Here is a 20,878-nt window from a genome sequence, read left to right as displayed (position 1 = left end):
ACCAGTTAGCTCCGAGAAGAGCCCAGTTCCCTTGAAAGGGAGGTCCTGAAGGGTTGGCTGCATCTCTTGGGCCAGCCCGGAGGTCCGTAACCAGGATCTACGCCTCATGGCTATTGCAGAGGCAACCACCCTGGATGCAAGTCCATGGCATCCCAGGCCATCTGGAGGACACTCTTGGCTACCGCCTTGCCCTCTTCTATCAGAGTGGCCAATTTTTGCGCGTGATCCTGTGGGAGGCTCTCTTTGAACTTGCTGCCAGAGTACCACAGGTTAAAATTATATCTGCCAAGTAGGGCCTGATGGTTAGAGACCCTAAACTGGAGCTTGCTGTTGAATACATTTTTCTGCGAAATAAGTCCAGTCTTTTGGCATCTTTATTTTTGGGGGTGCCACTTGCCTGGCCCTGCCTGGCCCTTTCATTGACAGTGGACACAATCAGGGACCCCACAGGAGGGTGCGTGTATAGGAATTCAAACCCCTTAGTGGGGACATAGTACTTCTTTTCCGCCTTCTTGGATGTGGGCGGAATGAAAGATGAAGTCTGCCACACCAACTTGGCAATCTTTAGGACCCTGGGTGAACAGGCAATGAGAACCGGGTTGGGGTAGAGGAGGGAATGACATTGAAGAGGTCATTGGGCGCCTCAGCTAGCTCCTCGACCTCCAAGTTCAGGTTGGCTGCCACCCTTTTAAGTAGGGCTTGGTGCTCCCTTAAGTAATGGGGGGAGAAGGGGCCTACAGGTTTGTGAGGGCCCTGCCACTGCCTCGTCCAGGGATGAGGAGGATGACTGCACCGCCGGAGGTTGGGGGGTGTCCTCTTGCTGCGTCGGAGACTGCTCTGCGGCTGCCGGGGCCTTCCGCAGAGTCACCGCTTCGGATTTGGCCCCTTGTTCCAACACTGGTGCTGGATGTGTCAGAGGCAGCTTGTCTGATGTAGCCTGGGAGGAGCAGTGGGAGCAGGAAGCTGGCATAACAGGAACCCCAAACGGGTTCCAGTACTGCCACTGGGCAGGCCATTGCCCTTGAGCCCATGCTGGTGCCGCAGGTTACTTAGCAGGCTCCTAGCTGGGAGACAATTTGCCCCGTACAGGGGAAAGGTTGAACTGTCCCTCTGACCCGGACCACTTCCCTTCTGGTGACCAGGGCGGGGCTGTGGAAACCCGAGTCTGTGGACTGACTTGTTGGCGACCGGTATGGGGAAGACGAGGGCCGGTGCTTGTCCAAAGAACAGTACTGGGGGCCCGGTGAATAGTGCCGCAACGAGGAATGGTCTTGTGTTGATGGGGACCGATGACTGGGAGATCTGTGAGGCGACCAGTGCCATGGCAATCTCTGGCAGGAAGACCGTCAGTACCAGAAGTATGGGGATCAACATCGCGATTCTTGAGTTCCATGTCTTGTAGGCAGAGACCGTGGTGTCAGAGATCTGCACCTTCTGGCTGGAAACCGGGGTTGCGGCACTGGGGTCCTCGGCCATGGCGAAGGGGAACAACGCCTGCGGTCTGGGGGCGTTCCACTGCCTTTAGGGGCGGTCCCATCACTGGAGTGGTCATCTGAGCTGGTGTCTTGGTGGGATCTACCATGCGGTCAGGCATCTGCGGTGCTGGTCAGCCTAACTATTCTTTGGCTACCGTGCCCGTCTCAGGCTCGGCTACGGGGTCTGACCACAGCGGTACCCCCAGAGCCTCTGTTGCGGGCACAAGACCTAACTCGGGTCCTTTGCCCAAAGTTCTCTTGTGTGGTGCCTGCCGACCAGACGACTTTGACTGCTTCTTTGGTACCGGTGAGGGGGAATGGTGCTGGGCAGATCCCGGTGCTGGCGGCGCACTGTGTGCTAACGCTGAAGTACTGGGCGTGGAGTCCGAGTCCGAGTGTGGGGGCTCTGATGCCGAGCACAGAGCAGCCTCCATGAGGAGGGCCCCTAATTGAATGTCCCGCTCTTTTTGAATTTGGGAATTAAAGTTTTTGAAGCTCCAGTACTTGTCTTTTCTATGGGACTCCCCCAGGCACTTCAGACAACTCTCATGAGAGTTGCTGATGGGCATTGACCAGCTGCACTCAGAACACGGCTTGAAGCTCATGGGGAGCGGGGCATGCCCTGCTCCAGGACAAACTCCCATCCAAGACTAACTACTAAACTACTACAGAAACACTTAACAGCTAACTCATCGCTGACTCAATAACAAAGGAGAATGATCTGAACAGTGAAGAACTGCTAATACTCTTGCTAAGCAAGACCAGGCGCTCCAAACAACCGTCACATTGTGTAAGAAGGAACTGAGAGGGCGTAGGGCCGCCGGCACCTGATATACTGCCGCATAAGCGTGGCACTCCAGAGGGCACCACAGCCGGCCCAATGGATACTGCTGAAACAAAAAGTCTCCGACAACTGTGGATGTGTGGGTGCACATACCTAGAATGGAATTGACATGAGCAAGCACTCAAAGAAGAAACTCGAGAATCATGTCACATTGATTCACACTATTGCTGCTAGCAGAAGCTACGAACATCAGCAGAGGCACACATTGGAGTTTGTTCATGGGGGAAGAAGATCCAAAGCAGAGCCAGAGGCTATGCTAATGTAGCAGAAATGTATTCCCTAACTCTTCTCCTTAAAGCAACCAGGAGTCTCTGGGAGAGGAAGAGAGTATATGAGAAAAAACACCCCTTACAGCAGCATAGAGGAAGAAGCGATTACTACAAACATTGTTATTAGAGTGTACCTGTTTGCATAATTGAAAGAGTAACATCTAAAAGGTGTGCTTGAAACTCTGAATCTCCAAGGCCAACCATTATAGCATCCTTACACACTGTCAGATATGCCTAGACAAGAGAAGGAAAAATGCATCAACCCTAGATTATATTTAAGAGAAATATTTTAGTATTAGCTAAAAATAATAAAAACAGCAAATCAAGTTGGGAATTTTAAAAAACATTTGTATTTAATATTTTTCAGACTGAGGCCAGTCTACACTATAAACTTACATCGGTATAACCATGTTGCTCAAGGGTGTGAAAAATCCACACCCCGACCAATGCAGTTATGCCAACGTAACTCCGTGTTGAGAGCACTATGTTGACAGGAGGTCTTCTCCTGTTAACATAGCTAACAGCTCTCATGGAGGTGGATTAACTATGCTGATGGAAGAAGCATTTTAAGTGTAGACCTGCCCTGAGTAAATACAAAGAAAAAATGTAATATAACATTACAGTATTGTAACTTTTTGGTGTGAGAGCATATATAGGAGCGGAAGTTAACATCTAATAATTAGAGAGAGCAAGAGCACTAAAACAGAAGCTAAAGACTGTTAAAGTTTTACAGTAGCACAAAATGTATGTATTTCCCAAGTCTTTCTTTTGTCTCTCTCATAGTCCAGAAACAGATTTATATTAAAAAACCCCACTATTCCTCTATCTGTCAGCATTTTCACTAGGAGAATATCCCATAATATTTCAGAAGAGTAACAAAGCCTGCATCCACTTACTAATTTTGCTTAGGCACACCGTGGTGCTCTCAGAAGGTGAAGATGTAATTTTGTATTATGGAATGGATAAATTTGGGATACCCGAAATCATGACCAATTTGATCCATTGGTAATTTCACTTTTTTAAAACCCCTATTATGAGACAAAAGGTTACTAGCCTGTTCTGTATCTGTTATTCTTAAAGTTGTGTTGCACATGTCCAGTCCACTTCAGATGTGCGCGCACCCAGTGCACTGTTCTCAGAGATTTTTCCCTGATCCCCCAGTTCCTTCTTACTCGACGGACTCCAATATAGAGGGGAAGGAGGGTGGGTCATGGAATGGACATGTGCGAAACAACTCGAAGGACAGTTACAGAACAAGTTAGTAACCATTTCTTCGAGTGATAGCATGTCCATTCCATGTCAGGTGATTCACAAGCAGTTTGATCTGGAGGTCGGATTAGAGTCTACCTGAATAACAATTGAAGGACCACACAATCCAAATCTGGCATCATTTGTAGACCGTTGGGAGATAGCATGAGGGGCAAATGTATGTACTGTAGACCAAACTGCAGCTCGTCAAACATCCAGAATAGGCACATGGGCTAAAAAGGCTGCAGAGGCTGCCTGCGATGGGGTTGAATGTGCTATCATCCTATTCGGTGGAGTTACAGTAACCATGACATAGCACAAATGGATACAGGAAGGAATCCAGGACAAGATTCTTTGAGAACAAATGAGAAAGCCCTTCATTCTGTTTGCAATTCCCACAAACAACTGCGAGGATGATCTAACAGTTTAGTTCTGTCCAAGTAAAACACTAACACACTCCCCCTTGTGATCATGTTGGTGAATTTAGTAAATATATTGCCTGATTGATGTATACAGAGGGTCAGACACCAGAACCCTTAATTCACCCACTCTCCTGGCTGAGGTGACTACCATCAAAAATGCTACTTTCAGTGAGACTTAGAGCAATGAACAGGTAGCCAGCGGTTCAAAGGATGGACCCATTAGTTTTGTTAAAACCTGTTTCAAAACGCTAGGGGGAATAGGAGCCTCTCTACTTGGAGATATAACCTGTTCAAACCCTTCAAAAACCTGAGCAACATGGGACTGGAGAAAAGTGACTGATCAACTGGAGGGTGAAAAGTCAAGATAGCTGCTAGGTGAACCTTAGTAGAACTAATGACAAGGCCTTGCTGTTTCATTTATAACAAATAGTCTAGCACATGTTGTATCGGAGCTCGGATTGGGTGAATGCCTTTCTGCTGGGATGAGACGGAGAATCTCTTCCACTTGACCAGGCAAGTATACCTATTAGAATATTTTCTATTATTTAAGAGGACGTTTTGTACCTCCTTTGAACATATTTCCTCCTGAGGTGTTAACCATAGATCATCTAGACTGTGAGGTGAAGGGCCTCCCAGTTATGGTGACCATGTTCTGTAGGCCAAGGCTCTTCTGCAGTAAGCAGCAGCTGCTATAGTAGGACAGCAGCAGCTATGAGCTAAGAAGCTGGGAGTCACATCCCATCTAAACTGAACCAAAATAATATAATATTGGGTTTTTATGAAGCATTTCTGTCCTAATAGCACAAATTGTGACCAGACAGACAAATCTTAAGGTGTGTAAAGAAAACTTTGCAAGATGATACTACCTGGCAACACCACTTATCAGCAGTTTCAGTTGAAAAGATACAATTTATTGCTTTTGTCTGTTTTTAAATTTGTAATACTTCCATTTGTTTACCTATAGTTATCACTGTGTGTTCTTTAATTTACATTTTGACAGAAACAAATGAACTTTTAGGTAGTAGGCTAGGATTGGTGAAAAATATTGTTTTGTAGTACTTCAGTTTAAAATGATTGGTTAAGGGATTGCTAAGTAGGACCCAAGTTTTAACTATATAAACTCGGGGCCAACGGGAAGTTATTTGGAACCGAACTCCAGAACATAGCCCAAGGTCAGAGCTTCCAAAACCATCACACCCTGCTGACCACACCATTCAGAAGCTGGAGCCCCAGATGACCTGATCCTGACTGGCCATCAAGAAAAATTTGACAGCCTTGTTGGGAGTGTTGAGCATTATATGCTTCGCATGTGTATTCTGTTAACCTATATTTATTAATAATTGATCTATGATATTACTGTGCAAGGCTCTTTCACTGGTAAAAGGTCCCACAAACCCACATACGCCCTTGTCCCCTGAACCTAGGACAGGAAAGGGTGGGGTGGCTAAATTAACTGGGTTACTCCTTGAGCCCACGGTAGGGTGAAGGTGGGGTGCCCTAGATTGTGCAGGTAACAGGTCCTGTGAGATCTGGGTCCACTAGCAATGTCAACTGATCCCTGGTTGAGAGGTTCAGCAGAATAAATGTTGGCAAGGCCACACTGGTGCTACAAGTATCACTTGAGATTGAGCCTGCTTGATTTTTACCACTACTCTGTGTAGTAGCTGAGGTTTGCCTGGAGAGGCTGTTTGCTTGTCTGCCTCAGGCTGGAGGGACTTCTCCATTAAGATCATTTTAAGCCGGAGATCCCTGTCCCATTGGGCTCCAGCTTTCAGGTTGCTGCAGTGGGGGCATTTCTGGGGAATATGCCCCTCACCCAGGCAGCGTATGCATAAAAAGTGTCCGTCTGAAATGGGCATGGCATCACGGCAGAAGCCACATCATTTGAAGGCTGGAGACCCAGGCATTTTAACTAGTAACCGTCCCTTCAGGGAGGGTTTGTCTAACGAACTAACAAGACTTTTTTTTCCCCCCCCTAACACTGACACTAACTAACTCTATAACAACTTATCTAAAAGCTATTTCTTAATGGTTTTAGGGAGAAGTGCTAACACTGCCCCGTCGTTCCGTCTTCGGCCGAGAATGGTTGAGAAGGAACTGGAGGGCTCGGGTCGTGTGCATGCCACACACAGCACCAATGGCACCACGAGATACCTACTGCGCACGCACAACCCACGTAGACACTGCTACCATAAATCTCCGATCGATAACGCCAGGACACACTGCCACCTAAAACTGGAGCACTCACAGGGACACTACTCAAAGAAGAACTAATGTTGCCTGAAGCGAGGTCATGCTCACCATTTTCCTCTCGTCCACCAAAGCCAGAAAATTTGTCTTGCCTCCTCTGGCAACTTGTTCATAAAGTTTAAAACATTGTCCCAGAGGGAAAAAAGCAGAACACCCCAGCTAAGCTTGTTGATTAGTGATCCGGAGCTGTAGTCCAGCTGCTGAATAAAGTTCCTTCCAAAAAAGAACAAGCTTCTTCACATCCTTTGATTTTGAGGTAGGTGCTTGCTGACCCTGCACTCTCCCTCATTGTTAACTGAGCCCGCCAAAGGTCCTGAGAGCAAGGGGGTGGGGAGAGGCGTAAAAACATTAAAACCCCTGCAAAGGAACATAATATCTCCACTCAATTCTTTTCAGTATAGGTAGTAGGGAAGAAATTTGCCACAGAACTTTAGTAGGCTCCAGAATAGACTGATTTGTTGGGAGCACCACTTGAGAAGGTCCCACAGATCCCAAATTAATAACTTATCTGTGAGACCTCTTGATCCACTTCCACCTGAATATCTGTGGCAGAAGCCACATTCTGTAGAAGGTCCTGGTGGACTCTAGAATCATCCAGTGGAGGTAAGGAGCCCTCCAACACAACTACATCATCTGGCGATGAGAAGGAGAAAGCCAAGGCTGGCTGAGGTGCAATCTCCTCCAATTCTTGCAAGGGGGGATTCATCTGAGCAGATTACTCCTCTTTGGCACTGAGCCCAGTACTGGGAACAGCTTCTTGCAGTAGCATCGTGACACCTACTGGAGAACATAGAGAGGAGAGGATGCAAAGGTGATCTGGAGGCAGGAGAAAACCTGCAAGGGTTCCAATACGGCCACTGATAGGGTCCCGGGCCACAATTTCTTCCTGACCAAAGGTCTCTACCAGCTGGTGAATGGGGAGCTTCCACTGGATATCAGGGTGGAAACTCCTCAGAGAAGAGTGACGGTTAACGTGACAAAGCCATGACATAAGAGCCCACTTCTGATTCTGACAATGAACCAGAATCATCTGACCAAGGAGGTGTGGTTCTTGTCAGTGCCAGAAGTCTGGAGAAAACAGCACTGGTGAAATCATGGTCATTTACCTCTTGATGGCACTGAACAAGGAGGTACTACAGTATCTGGAGGTGCCCACGGTACTGGGTGCTGAATTCCAGTAGCTGGCAAATCCTAACAAGTGACTATTAGTACGGGTCATGAAGATTATTGAATCACTGGTACCAACTATATACAATGCTAAGAATAAGGAAAAACTTGCATTAGCAAGGAAGAACACTCCAATAGCTGTCAGGGGCAGTAAGAAGGAACTGAGGAGGGTCAGGGGCAGCTCTGCCCTTTATACCATCACACAGCCAGCATGAGGAGACAGAAGGCGCATTTGCTGCCTGGATAGGTACTGCTGAGGAAAAAATCTCCAACAATAGTGCATTCGGTGCACACATATGAAGTGGAATGGACATGTGCTATCACTTGAAGAAGAATGATATTTAAAATCCTTGACCAAATTCTTGTGCTCTGGAACATTCTTATTAAATAAATAAAATAAAAATAGAATAAAAATCCTTTTCACAGTATTCTCCCACTAGCAGTCATCAACATCTTTGTAGGTATACTGTTTACCACTTGGCTTTTTTATATAATTTTTTCCATACAAACATGAATGAATATATTCCTTTACAAAAATTATCCCATTTAATAGATGGTGAAACAGAGATTTAGAGGAAGGATGGTTCAGTGGTTAGCACATTAGCCTGAGACTTTGGAGACCTAAGTTCAAATCCTTTCTCTTTCACAGACTTCCTCTAGGAAAGTGAGCAAATCTGTCACACTTCCTCATAGGGGTACTGTGAGGATAAATACATTAAAGATGGTGAGGTGCTCAGGTACTGTAGTAATGGGGGCCACATACCTAATATGTATATTCCTTCACAGTTGTTGTGCTTGACAGTATGATGCTGCTGCATTTAAACAAGGGAATGCAGTTTAAAAAAAAAAAGCTATAAAATAATTAAAACAGGGTATGACATAATAAAGTACCCATCATTCAAGCAGCTACAGCACTGGACTGAGATGTATGAGATCTGGGTTTTGCAATACTTCCCTACCTCATAAGGTTATTATGAGGTGCACAGATATTTTGGTGATGAGTGCCACAGAAAATCCAACAAATAAAGCATGAAATTTTCATGAACCCAATCCTCCCTCTCAGCTATATAGGGCACACAACTCCATAGCCAGGTAAAGGGTTATAGAATCATAGAAATGTAAGTCTAGAAGGGACCTTGAGAGTTCATCTAGTACATCCGTGCTAAAGCAGGACCAAGCATACCTAGACCATCCACAACGGGTGCATATCTAACTTGTTCTTACAGTCCCTAGTGATGGGGATTCCTCAACCTCCCTTGCAAACCTGTTGCAGAACTTAACTACCCTTATAGTTAGAAAGCTTTTCCAAATATCTAACCTAGATCTCCCTTGCCACCGATTAAGCATATTAATACTTGTCATACCTTCAGAGGACATGGAAAACAACTGTTCAGAGTCCTCTTTATAAAAGACCCTAACATATTTCCTCCTGTGGGAATTCTGGGCTACTGCACACGCCCAGAATTCACGTGCCGAGCGAAAAACTTTTTGCAGAAAGTAATTTCTTCTGGAAAGTTGCTGCAGTTACGCTTTTTGCCCATCAGGGGCCACTGTAGCGCTAGAACAGAGCAGCCTCTCCTGGGCCAGCCCCAACTGCCGATAGGGAAGAGAAGACAGCACCCTGCCGGTGAGGCCTGGTCAGGAGACAGGGGATATGAGGGAACAGACAGTGTAAGTCACATGGGACTGCTGGGGGATCCCATTCTTAAGGGCTATTGGGGGAGGACAGACTGGGACTGGGGCTGAATGGGAGTGAAGGCACATGGCCACATGGGAACAGGGAGAAGGTGGTGCAGCACCACATGAGGATGGGGGAAGGGCAGTGGCTGAGTGGGTGCACAGGGACAAATGGGGATGGGGGAGGAGGTGCAGGGCCACATGGGGGAAGAGGGGTGGCTGAGTGGGGGCACACAGGCACATGGAGCATGGTGCTGGAATGGGAGAGGGGGGTGCAGGAACACATGGGGATGGGGGAGGAGAGGTGGCTGAGTGGGGGATGCGAGGACACGATGATTGGGGGGGGGTGGAGGGACACATGGAGACAGGAGCAGATGTGCCTAACTGAATGGGAGAGGCTAGGGGTCAGCCAAGGTCGGCGTGAGGGAGGCTCCCTAACAATCCCTCCCTACCCCACCGCCCCAAAAAACCCTTCCATTTTTCTCCAACTCACACCCAACAACCCTCCAAGTTCACACCCAGGCTCCTTCCCAGCAATTACTTCCCTCTCCCTCAGCTCCTCCGTTACCCTGGACTTCTCCAAGCCTTTGCGCTGGTTCTGAGTGGTGTGGGAAATATGGTTCTGTATTGTAGTTTAAATGAACTATTATTCAGAGTTCTATATTATGCCTAGTAAGGGATCTATTTGTCAAAAAACATTTCCTGAATCTTTTTCGTTGCCTGAATTGTTACAGACATACTTATTGACAGGTATTTTGAAACAAATTACCAAAATAATTGAAACTGGTGTGATTATATTGTTCTCTTTTTACAAATAAAATATGCAGAACTTTAAAATATTGTGCACAGAATTTTTAATTTTTGGCGCAGAATTCCCCCAGGAGTAACATATTTCAAGACTTATCAGGTCATAGAATCTTAGAATATCAGGGTTGGAAGGGACCTCAGGAGGTCATCTAGTCCAACCCCCTGCTCAAAGCAGGACCAATCCCCAACTAAATCATCCCAGCCAGGGCTTTGTCAAGCCTGACCTTAAAAATATCTAAGAAAGAAGATTCCACCACCTCCCTAGGTAATGCATTCCAGTGTTTCACCACCCTCCTAGTGAAAAAGTCTTTCCTAATATCCAACCTAAATCTCCCCCACTGCAACTTGAAACCATTACTCCTTGTTCTGTCATCTGCTACCACTGAGAACAGTCTAGATCCATCCTCTTTGGAACCTCCCTTTCAGGTAGTTGAAAGCAGCTATCAAATCCCCCCTCATTCTTCTCTTCCACAGACTAAACAATCCCAGTTCCCTCAGCCTCTCCTCATAAGTCATGTGTTCCAGTCCCCTAATCATTTTTGTTGCCCTCCGCTGGACTCTTTCCAATTTTTCCACATCCTTCTTGTAGTGTGGGGCCCAAAACGGGACACAGTACTCCAGATGAGGCCTCACCAATGTCGAATAGAGGGGAACGATCACGTCCCTCAATCTGCTGGCAACGCCCCTACTTATACATCCCAAAACGCCATTGGCTTTCTTGGCAACAAGGGCACACTGTTAACTCATATCCAGCTTCTCGTCCACTGTGACCCCTAGGTCCTTTTCTGCAGAACTGCTGCCTAGCCATTCGGTCCCTAGTCTGTAGCGGTGCATGGGATTCTTTCGTCCTAAGTGCAGGACTCTGCACTTGTCCTTGTTGAACCTCATCAGATTTCTTTTGGCCCAATCCTCTAATTTGTCTAGGGCCCTCTGTATCCTATCCCTACCCTCTGCCCCTGAGTATTTTTATTCTCAAAGGTCAGATTGTCAAAATCTTTTATAATTTTTGTTGCTCTCCTTTGGACCTTCTCCAATTTGTCCATATCTTTCCTAAAGTGAGGCACCCAGAATTGGACACAGTACTCCTGCTGAGGCCTCGCCCAGTTCTGAGTAAAGAGGGATAATTACCTCCTGTGGTAATAAATTACACTCATGTTAATAAACCCTCAGAATATTAGTCTTTTTCACAACTGTATCAGATTGCTGACTCATATTCAATTTGTGTTCCACTATACCCCCCAGATCACTTTCAGCAGGATTACTGCCTACCCACTTATTTCCCATTTTGTAGTTATTCATTTGATTTCTCCTTCTCAAGTGTATGGTTGACGTACACACTGTTTGGAAGTTGGCGTAGGCGCCAAACTTTAAATACTGCTATGACACTGGACTAGTGGGATGCAATTACTGTACCTAAACCATAAAAATCATATGAATAAAGCATTTAAAAACAATTGTAAAAAATGGATACTACTGTCAATTCCATTTGAAGTAATTATAAAGAGACCTCTAACCTGGATGATTAGCTGAGAAACTTCAATGTACTGCTCTAGAACGTTCTCCTCCTGTTCGTGCATTAGAATAGAAGGTAGAACATGACTTTCTATCCAAGCACCTGTCTCCTTCAAATGTGAAAGGTAAACTTTTCCTTCAGAAGAAAACTGTGCAAGAAAAACAAACAATAATAAAAACAGAGCTTGATAATTGTCTTTTTCCCTCATGAATACCTCCTTAAAAACAATACCTTGTGCTGAAGATGAATACTTAATCTGCAGTAGAGGGTGAAGGCTCTTATGGCAGTTGCTTGATTGAAGCTATGAGACCCTGCACCAGTTGCTTTCATAATCGAGCCAAGAATCTCCTGCAATATTATAACTTATAGTTATATTTAAAAACAAAATATATTTTCAGGAAGTCCTGTTCTGCACTTTGCTTTTGCTTAAAGACTGAAATTCAACTTCAAATATATTTTCAATAAAGCCAAGATTTTCAGAAAGTGACTGGGGTGTTTTTGACCACTTTGTTTTTTGAGTGCCAAACTTTACACTTCAAAGGGGCTTGATTTTCAAAAAAATGCTCTGCACCTATCCTCTGGAAGTCAGGCTCCTTTAACATGTCTCAAATTGGACAAGTTTGAGGCACCTGCAAAAAAAAACTAGAGATTTTTGAAAATCTTGGAGTAAGTCTTGCAGTCCTATAATTTATTTCTATTCATGATCTAAACTGCTAGTTATTCACAAAGTTCAGAGGTATGCAAGTTTTAAATTACAATAGTTACATTTGCTACAGATAAAGAGGTACAGCTAACCTCAGATTGTTAGTCACAACTGTTAAAGCATCAAATATGCAGAAGACAGCTTGGTCAAGTTCAGGCAGTACACTTTCAGAAAGGAAGAGACCATTAAACACTATGGATAGCTTTTTGATCACTCTTTTCATCAAAGTATTTCATCAGTTCATATCATGAGTGTGATGGCAGAAGATCCAAAGGATGGAGGGGTGGTGGATCTTACTGAGACTTTTGAAGAAAAAATGTTAAATCTAAATTTCAGTAGTGGTACTGTGTCACATTAAATAGTGCTTTACATTCAATATTCTGCAAATATTACCTTTGCAGCTCCAAGTACTTTCAAAAGCTGATTCAATTTCTTTCTGGGGACAGATAGCAGGCAATCCCGATTCATGGAATGAGTTAATAAATATTCTAGATAATCAAGCGCTAATTCTGGTTTTGACTCATGTGTTACTTGGATACGTACTCGCCGCTCAGATGCTGTATTGCTCTAAATGTGGAGGAGAGAAGAAGCCCATTAATCAATGAGATACAAAGGATACTACAATAAACTTTAATCTGGAGGATAAGTAATTACTATAAAGGACAAATAGAACCAGATTATATAATGCAACATAGAGGTAGAATTCAATGTTTTCTTGGCAAACCTTTCTTGGCGTCATCTCACTGGACATCCAATCACAGATTAACTCCATAATGTGTCCCACTTGTCCCCAGCGACACAAGCAGTCTATCAGGGTGGAGTATTTATTTTCATCAGCTCCCTTCTCAAGATTCCTCAATTTAGAGATCACACCACAGCTGAAAACAATTTCAGATATAGCAGCTGTTTTTATTCATTAGCACAGCAATGACGCAGACAAAATGAACTGATATGATATCTGAAATATTAACAAAACAGTTATAGGCCTATTGGCCCTACAGATTTTACTAAGTTATCAATTGTCCTGAATTGATATGTTCTTCATTAAGGGTATTTTAATGTATACCAAATAAAAACATAAAATTAAAGTCGAACAACAGAGCACCCCCACCTCAATTTTGACATTAAGGAAATAGTACCTGAATGTAGGAATAGCAGAAGCTGGCATAAAAGATGCCAGAATAACTAATGGAATCATGCAACGATCATCCTAGGATTAAAAAAAACAAAATAACCAAAATTATAAAAAAAAAGACTGAACCCATCTGACTAATAGTTGCAGAAGACAACAAGAATCTAAGCACCTTTTTTCGAGGAGTGGATTCTGTCACTGCAGAATTTTCATACCCATTAAAGAATCACCAGAAACAGCATTGAAAAGAAATACTTAGAGTGGATTGTCAGATTCATATACTTGGGAGTGCATGTGCTCCTGGTGGCCATATACATGCTCTGCTACCAGAAGAAAACATTTACTTTAAGTTTATATGAAGATGCATGGCCATGACTCCATCCAATTCCTTTCCATTTAAACAATGTATTAGAAATAGAATCCAAAGAAATGGGTATACACAGGGTGAGGAGTGTAGCTTTATAGTGGCAATTTATTCGTACTAGATAATCTTTGTTCTCTAACCATTTTCACCACAGATCCCTAATGTTGGAAGATTAACTATCAGTCATCCCTCAAAGAGGTGGGTCTGAGAACTAGTTAAATGACTGTGCGATTACTTTCCAAAATTAGGCATGGGACCTGGATTCAAAGCCAATGGTAATGCTGCCTAAATGTAGGGATTAAACATCAAGTAGCAGCCTTCAATATCCTTGTTTAGATAGGTTTGTGCAGCACCTAGCACAACAGGGCACTCATTGGAGCCCCTAGGTGTCACTGAAATATATAAAAAAAAAAGTGACTTCGAGGTTACTTTGGATCTAGCGGCATGCATCTGAAAACCAGGCAGAGACACTTTCAAGATCTTACCAGTTTTATGCCAAAATCTTCTCTGTTTAAATTGTGTTTGAAGAGGTAGTGTCTCCTCTGGACTTAGCTCCATGAAATACAACATAAAAAATTTATGTACAAGTTTAGTCCCATCTGGATAACAAGTGAGAGTGTCTCCCTCTTTTTAAAAAACAACAACAAAATGGTAACATTCACAGAAAAAGAACAGTTTTGCTTTTCCGGCAGAAGAGAGCCTCTTGCCTGAGTTCCTGTTCTTCTTGAAACTAAGACTCTGTTCAGACCGCTTTTCAGATCCATGCTGCTTCATCAATGCCAGAAAGCATGTCAACAACTAGGTCAAAGAGACTGCCAAAGCTGAAAAGCTTGTCCGAGTTTGGCTCAAAGCCAGCTCTGATTAAGAGAGAAGGTTACTCACCCTGTGCAGTAACTGTGGTTCTTCAAGATGTGTCTCCCTATGGATGTCCCACTCTAGGTACGCTTGCGTCCCCTGTGCTCCAAATTGGAGATTTTAGGTAGCAGTGTCCATTCAGCTCACACATGTTCCCTCTTCATCTCGTGCCCTGCACCAGGGCTATATAGTGCTGTGTGGGAAAAATGCCCTCAGTTCTTTCTCTACTGCAGAGCTCATTGGAAAGAACTCTGAAGCAGAGGAGGAAGGCAGGCAGTGGAACACCCATAGGGACACATCTAGAAGAACCACAATTACTGCACAGGGTGAGTAACCTTTTTTCCTTCAAGTAGTGTCCCTGTGGGTGACCTCTAAGGGAGAGGTGGGGCTTCAGAGTCGAGTCTAGAATTGAGGATAAGACAGAGAAGCCAAATATGGCATTGGACACTGAGTTGTGAGAGACTGCATAATGTTCAGCTAATGTATGAGCACATGTCTAAACCGTGGCTTCACATTTCTGCAACTGGAACGTTTCTGAGGAAGGCTATGGAAGTGGAGAGCAATCTCGTGGAGTGAGTTCATACTCTAGAAGGAGGTTGAAGATCACGAGACTGATAGCAGTAGGTAATGCACCTCGATATCCACCTAGAGCAGGGGTCGGCAACCTATGGCACGTGTGCCAAAAGTGGCACGCGAGCCGATTTTTGATGGCACGCAGCGATGGGCTGAGCTGCCACCACTCTGGGGTTTCCGCTGCCGGCTCCTGCCGGCCGGGGTCCCTCGCTGGTCCCACTCAGCGCCCGCTGCCGGCCTGGGTGAAGGAATTCCAGGCTGGCAGCGGGCTGAGACCCAGGCTGGCAGGAGCCGGAACCCCAGAGTGGGGGCGGGCTGAGCTGCTAAGTCGCAGCTCTGGGGTTCCGACTTCTGGCCCCTTGCCAGCAGGGGTCCCTGGATGCAGCCCCACTCACCTTCCTTCCAGTTGGAGTTCAGGCCCCCTCCCAGACAGGGTCCAGGCCTCCGGCCCTGCTCAGCCTGCTGGTGGTCTGGGGTACCAGCGGCCAGCTCCACTTACTTCAGCTGCCGATCTGGGGTTCCAGCCGCTGACCTCCTGCCAGCCAGGGTCTGGATCTCCAGCCTTGCTCAGACTGCTTTCCGGCCTGGAGTGCCAGCAGGCCACCCTGGGCTCTGCTCCTGGCCTTGGATCAGTGCTCTGCAGCCTCCCTGCTGTGGCCCACTGTCCCCAGCCTGGGACAGTGAGGGTTGCACATGAGACAAGAGAGGGTGCAGGTCAGCACCCCCATCTTAAAATTGCTTATACCAGACCATGCTGCATTTGACCTCATGCCTGCAGTCTATCGCCATTGTTTTTCCCCACTGAGAGTTGAAGGGAACATTTGACAAAATGGCAGCTCCTAAGAAAGCAAAGCTAGATGTCTGATCATTTCAGCCTGCTTGGACTGACACATTTGGATTTATTGAAAAGAAGGACCGTGCTATTTGTGCTTTCTGTTACAAAAGTGTTGTTTGTTGCACATCAAGTGTTTGACGACATTTTGAAACAAAGCATGAGAAAACCTTTCTTGATGAAGTAGATGACTGAATCAATCAAAAAGGCAGTAGCAGCCTATGAGAAGCAAAGCAGTGTTTTTAAAAGCTTAAGTGTAAGTAAAAATCAAGCTAGAGAAGGAAGTTACAAGATTGCACAGTGCATTGCAAAAAACGGAAAGCCATTTACAGATGGGGACTATATAAAAAGTTTTTCTCAGCAGTTTGAAGATTTTGTTCAATGATTTGCCAAATAAAGATACAATCATATCTAGAATAAAAGAACTGCCCATCTCTGCCAGAACAGTTGAGAGACGCATAAGTGAAATGGCAGAAAATGTTAAGGAAAAGCAGACAACTGCATTGAAAGACACAGCAGTGTTTAGTGTTGCAGTTGATGAGAGCGTGGATATAAACTACGTTCCACGTTTGGCAGCTGTTGCAAGATATTGTGCTTCCTATGAAATCCAAGAGGAACTTTGTTGCCTAAAACCCCTGCATGGCACAACAAAGGGGGAAGATAAACTGGAAAGTTTTGTACACCATTTTGAAGAACAAGGAGTTGACATCAGAAAAATATTTTGTGTGACAACAGATGGTGCTCCTGCCAAGGTCAGAAAACAGAAGGGATTTGTAAAGTTACTTGAAGATCAAATTGGCCGTCCAACAGTCAAATTTCACTGCATCATCCATCAACAAAACCTTTGTGCTAAAATGTCTAATTCAGAGCTTAATAATGTGATGAATACGGTGGTGTGAATTGTGAATTTCCTTGTTGCTCAATTTGCTTTGACTCACCGACAATTTCAAGCACTGCTAGAAGAGATGGATAATGCTTATAACGACATCCCACTTCACAGCAACATTCGGTGGCTAAGTCGTGGCAAGGTTTTGATTCACTTTGTAAACTGTTTTGATGCAATCAAGGCCTTTTTGTCGGAAAAAGAACAAAACTACCCCGAACTGGATGATGACAAATGGCTGTGTAAGATCATGTTTCTAACTGATATCACCGCTCACCTAAACAAACTCAACTTCTGTCTCCAGGTGCATGGCAAACAGTTCTGGATCTTTATGAAGCCTGGAAAGCATTTGTTGTGAAACTAAGCAGTTTTTTCCAGGAATATTCAAACTTCTACTTTCCACTACTTCCAACTCATAAAAGAGCTATCGACACATTGCACTGTCAATGTCGATGAGATTGGAAAGTACATGCAAGAACTGGAATCAGAATTTTCTGACAGATTTCAAGATTTCCAGCGATTTGGCCCAATGCTTTCTTTTCTAATTAAACCTGAAAAGTTCAACGAAAGCGCCTTGGACGTGTCTGTATTTCAGTGGATTGGTGTTGAAGATTTCGAAATGCAACTCATTCAGTTAAAAAGCTCAGAACTGCGGACATCAAAGTTTGTGGATCTGTGAAGCGCACTTGAAGCTACCGAGAGAGATCATGGGGCCTCTATTCTGACCTGCTGGATGTCCCTGCCAGTGAAATTTAACTGTTTGAAGAAAATTGTGTTTGCAATGCTTTCAGCATTTGGATCCACATACCTGTGTGAACAGGTATTTTCACACATGAAATCTGTCCTCTGTCCCTCTCAGAGCCAGTTAACAACTGATCACTCAGAAGCCTGTGTGCAGCTTAAAGTATCCAAATACGTGCCAGACATTGGAAAACTCAGCAAGGATCACACTAAACTGATAAGATCTGCATTTTAATTTAATTTTAAATAAAGCTTCTGAAACATTTTGAAAACCTTGTTTACCTTACATATAACAGTAGTTTGGTTATATAACATATAGACTTATAGAGAGACCTTCTAAAAAACGTTAAAATGTATTACTGGCATGTGAAGCCTTAAATTAGCGTGTATAAATGAAGACTCGGCACACCACTTCTGAAAGGTTGCTGACCCCTGACCTAGAGAGTCTTTTTGCAGACTGAGGATCCCTTAGATCTGTCCACAATGGAGAGAAATAGTATGGGAAATTTCCTGAAGGGTTTAGTCCTATCTAGATAGGAGGCTAGTGCAAGCACTCCTGACATTGAGTGTGTTTCAGTGTGGTTTCAAAAAGGAAACTAGGAGGTGGATAAATTGGTTTATGTGGAAGTCCAAATATATTTTTGGTAGGAACTTGGGTTGCAGTTGTAGTGTGACATCTTTAAATAAGACTGGAAAGGGGGAGAAATATGCCATTAGAACCCCTCTCTCTCCCACTCTTCAAGCAAAAGTAATGGCTACTAGAAATGCAGTTTTCAGAGAGGTGTAGAAGGGAGCAGGTGGCCATGATTTGAAAGGAGATGGTCTTAGACACCTGAGGACCAAGCTGAGGTTCAGTGTTGGTGTATGGCATCAGATTTCTAAGAAGAGGTTACCCAGACCTTTGAGAAACCTTCTTGTGGGATAAGAAAAACAGAATAACCCTCTATCTTATGATGGAAGGCTGTGACACTGCGAGGTGCACTTTTACATAAGTTAGAGATTATCCTGACCTTTTTAGTTCTAGGATATAGTCTAGCACAGATGATAGTGGAAAGGATGTAGGAGGAAAATGTCTTGAGTCACATCAGAGTTTGAATCTCTTCCACTTTTGGATATGTGTGTCATGAGTAGTTTTTTCCTGCTATGTAACAGCACCGCCTTTACGTCCTCAGAGCACATCATTTCTAAGCTCTTGAATCATTGACCACACATGCCTTAGGCCAGAGAACCTGTAGATTGAGGTGATGGACCTGGCTGGCATCCTAAGAGAGCAAATGAGTGGCTGGAGAGTGATTGGTTGGCAAACAGCAAGCTGAGTAAGGTAGGGGAATCACATTTGTCTCGGCCACATGGGATCTACAAGTATAACCCTGTTTTTTTCCTCTATCTTAAGCAGGATCGTGGATATTACAGGAATCGGTGGAAATGCACAGAGGAGACTTCTGTTCCATTGGAAGTGAAAGGCATATCAGAGAGTGGTGACCCAGACCGGCCTTGGAGGAAAACTGAGAGCATTTGCTGTTTTTGACTGTGGCAAATAAGTCTATTTTGGGGATGCCCCAGTGTAGAAATATGGTGGTGTCTATTTCCCATTTGTGATCTTGGGATCTTAGAGCCTACAAGTCCATTCAGTTCTATTTATTGTTCAGCCAATCACTAAGAGAAACAAGATTGTTTACATTTATGGGAGATAATGCTACCTGCTTCATATTTACAATGCCATCTGAAAGTGAGAACAGGTGTCTGAATGGCACTTTTGTAGCCTACATTGCAAGGTATTTACGTGCCAGATATGTTGAACATTCATATGCCCCTTCATGCTTCAGCCACCATTCCAGAGGACATGTTTCCATGCTGACGACACTAGTTAAAAAATTAATGCGTTAATTAAATTGGTGACTGAATTCCTTGGGGAAGAATTGTATGTCTCCTGCTCTGTTTTACCCACGTTCTCCCATATATTTCATGTTATGGCAGTCTCGGATGACGACTCAGCACATCTTTGTTTAAAGAACACTTTCACTGCCAATTTGACAAAATGCAAAGAAGGTACCAATGTGAGATTTTTAAAGATAGCTACTGCACTCAACCCAAGGTTTAACAGACTGAATTCTTAGAGTCTTTAGGCTTGCCGGCAATGACGGTACCTGAGGAGCCTGCAGCCTTGTGAGTACTGAGCCAGAGATCAGTGAGTGCTGAGGTGGTCGACCTGATCGGAGATCATCTCTTCGTGGTAGATTCTCTACCCAAGGGACTTGAAGCCTGCTTTCTGGAAGCTTTTTGAGAGGAATCCAGGAATTTTTTCTTGGAAGCTGCGGGGGAGTATTGTGCCAAGGAAGTTGATGGAGACAGCCTCGTCAGGGACCGTTGGACAGTAAAAATCCCTGGGTTGGGGTTGGAAGCTGGTTGAAGCAAACTCTCCGTCATAAGCAGATGCAGTTTTACTTCAGAGTTTTCTGGCCCTTGACCTTAATTTCTGGCAGAAATTATACTTTTGAGGGACATGTGACTTCGGTTATGTCTGTCACTGACCGGGATAGCCTCTTGGCAGGAAAGATAGCATTTAAACCCGGGGGAGCTGGGCATACCCTTTCCAGGTTCCTCTTCCCCAGATGGAAGAAAAAAGAAAAAATAACTATGGATGGTGAACAGTTCACTATTCCAGTAAGAATTTTTTTTAAAACTCAAAAAAGAAAAAAGGGAGTATAAGAACTAACAGAAACTCCATGAACTAACAAACTATCTTGAACAAGAGAAAAAAAATACAAGTTAGGTAATCTCAATTCAGAGGCTACTGAGGCTCCATCTTGGGCTAAGGCGGCTGAGAAGGAACTGAGAGGGCGGTTCACCTGTGCAACGCTATATTGCACTGGTGCATGGCACAACATGTATGCGCAGGCCAAACGGGCACTGCTACCTAAAATCTCCGATGTGAGGTGCAGAGGGCAAAAATGTTCCAAGAGTGGAGCACCCTTAGGGACACTACTCAAAGAAGAAAGGATAATTCTTCCACTAAGGAAGCTTTCAGATGGCTTTCACAGTCCTTGAGGGCTCTCAGAGCACAACTCACACAAATAAGAGAAGCCTTCATTTGGATGATCCTTCCAAAGGTATCACAGGCAG

General features: G+C 44.4%; 1 protein-coding gene across 4 annotated transcripts in view; it reads right to left on the bottom strand.

Annotated features, from left to right (window-relative positions):
• The window catches only part of NCAPG2 (non-SMC condensin II complex subunit G2), a 116,491-nt gene that overhangs the window by 24,483 nt on the left and 71,130 nt on the right, over positions 1-20,878 (bottom strand). For all 4 annotated transcript variants that reach the window (XM_073334541.1, XM_073334542.1, XM_073334543.1 and 1 more), the window contains 6 exons: positions 13,515-13,585; positions 13,100-13,253; positions 12,769-12,942; positions 11,904-12,020; positions 11,674-11,820; positions 2,723-2,822 (listed from right to left, as the gene is read on the bottom strand). In XM_073334541.1, coding sequence (XP_073190642.1) covers positions 2,723-2,822; positions 11,674-11,820; positions 11,904-12,020; positions 12,769-12,942; positions 13,100-13,253; positions 13,515-13,585 — 763 coding nt within the window. The remainder of the gene's footprint in view (positions 1-2,722; positions 2,823-11,673; positions 11,821-11,903; positions 12,021-12,768; positions 12,943-13,099; positions 13,254-13,514; positions 13,586-20,878) is intronic.

Source organism: Lepidochelys kempii, chromosome 2 (assembly GCF_965140265.1).
Source record: "Lepidochelys kempii isolate rLepKem1 chromosome 2, rLepKem1.hap2, whole genome shotgun sequence".
NCBI classification, from domain to species: Eukaryota; Metazoa; Chordata; order Testudines; family Cheloniidae; genus Lepidochelys; species Lepidochelys kempii.
The sequence above is the reverse complement of the archived record's forward strand: the minus strand, read 5'-3'. Positions and strand labels throughout refer to the sequence as shown.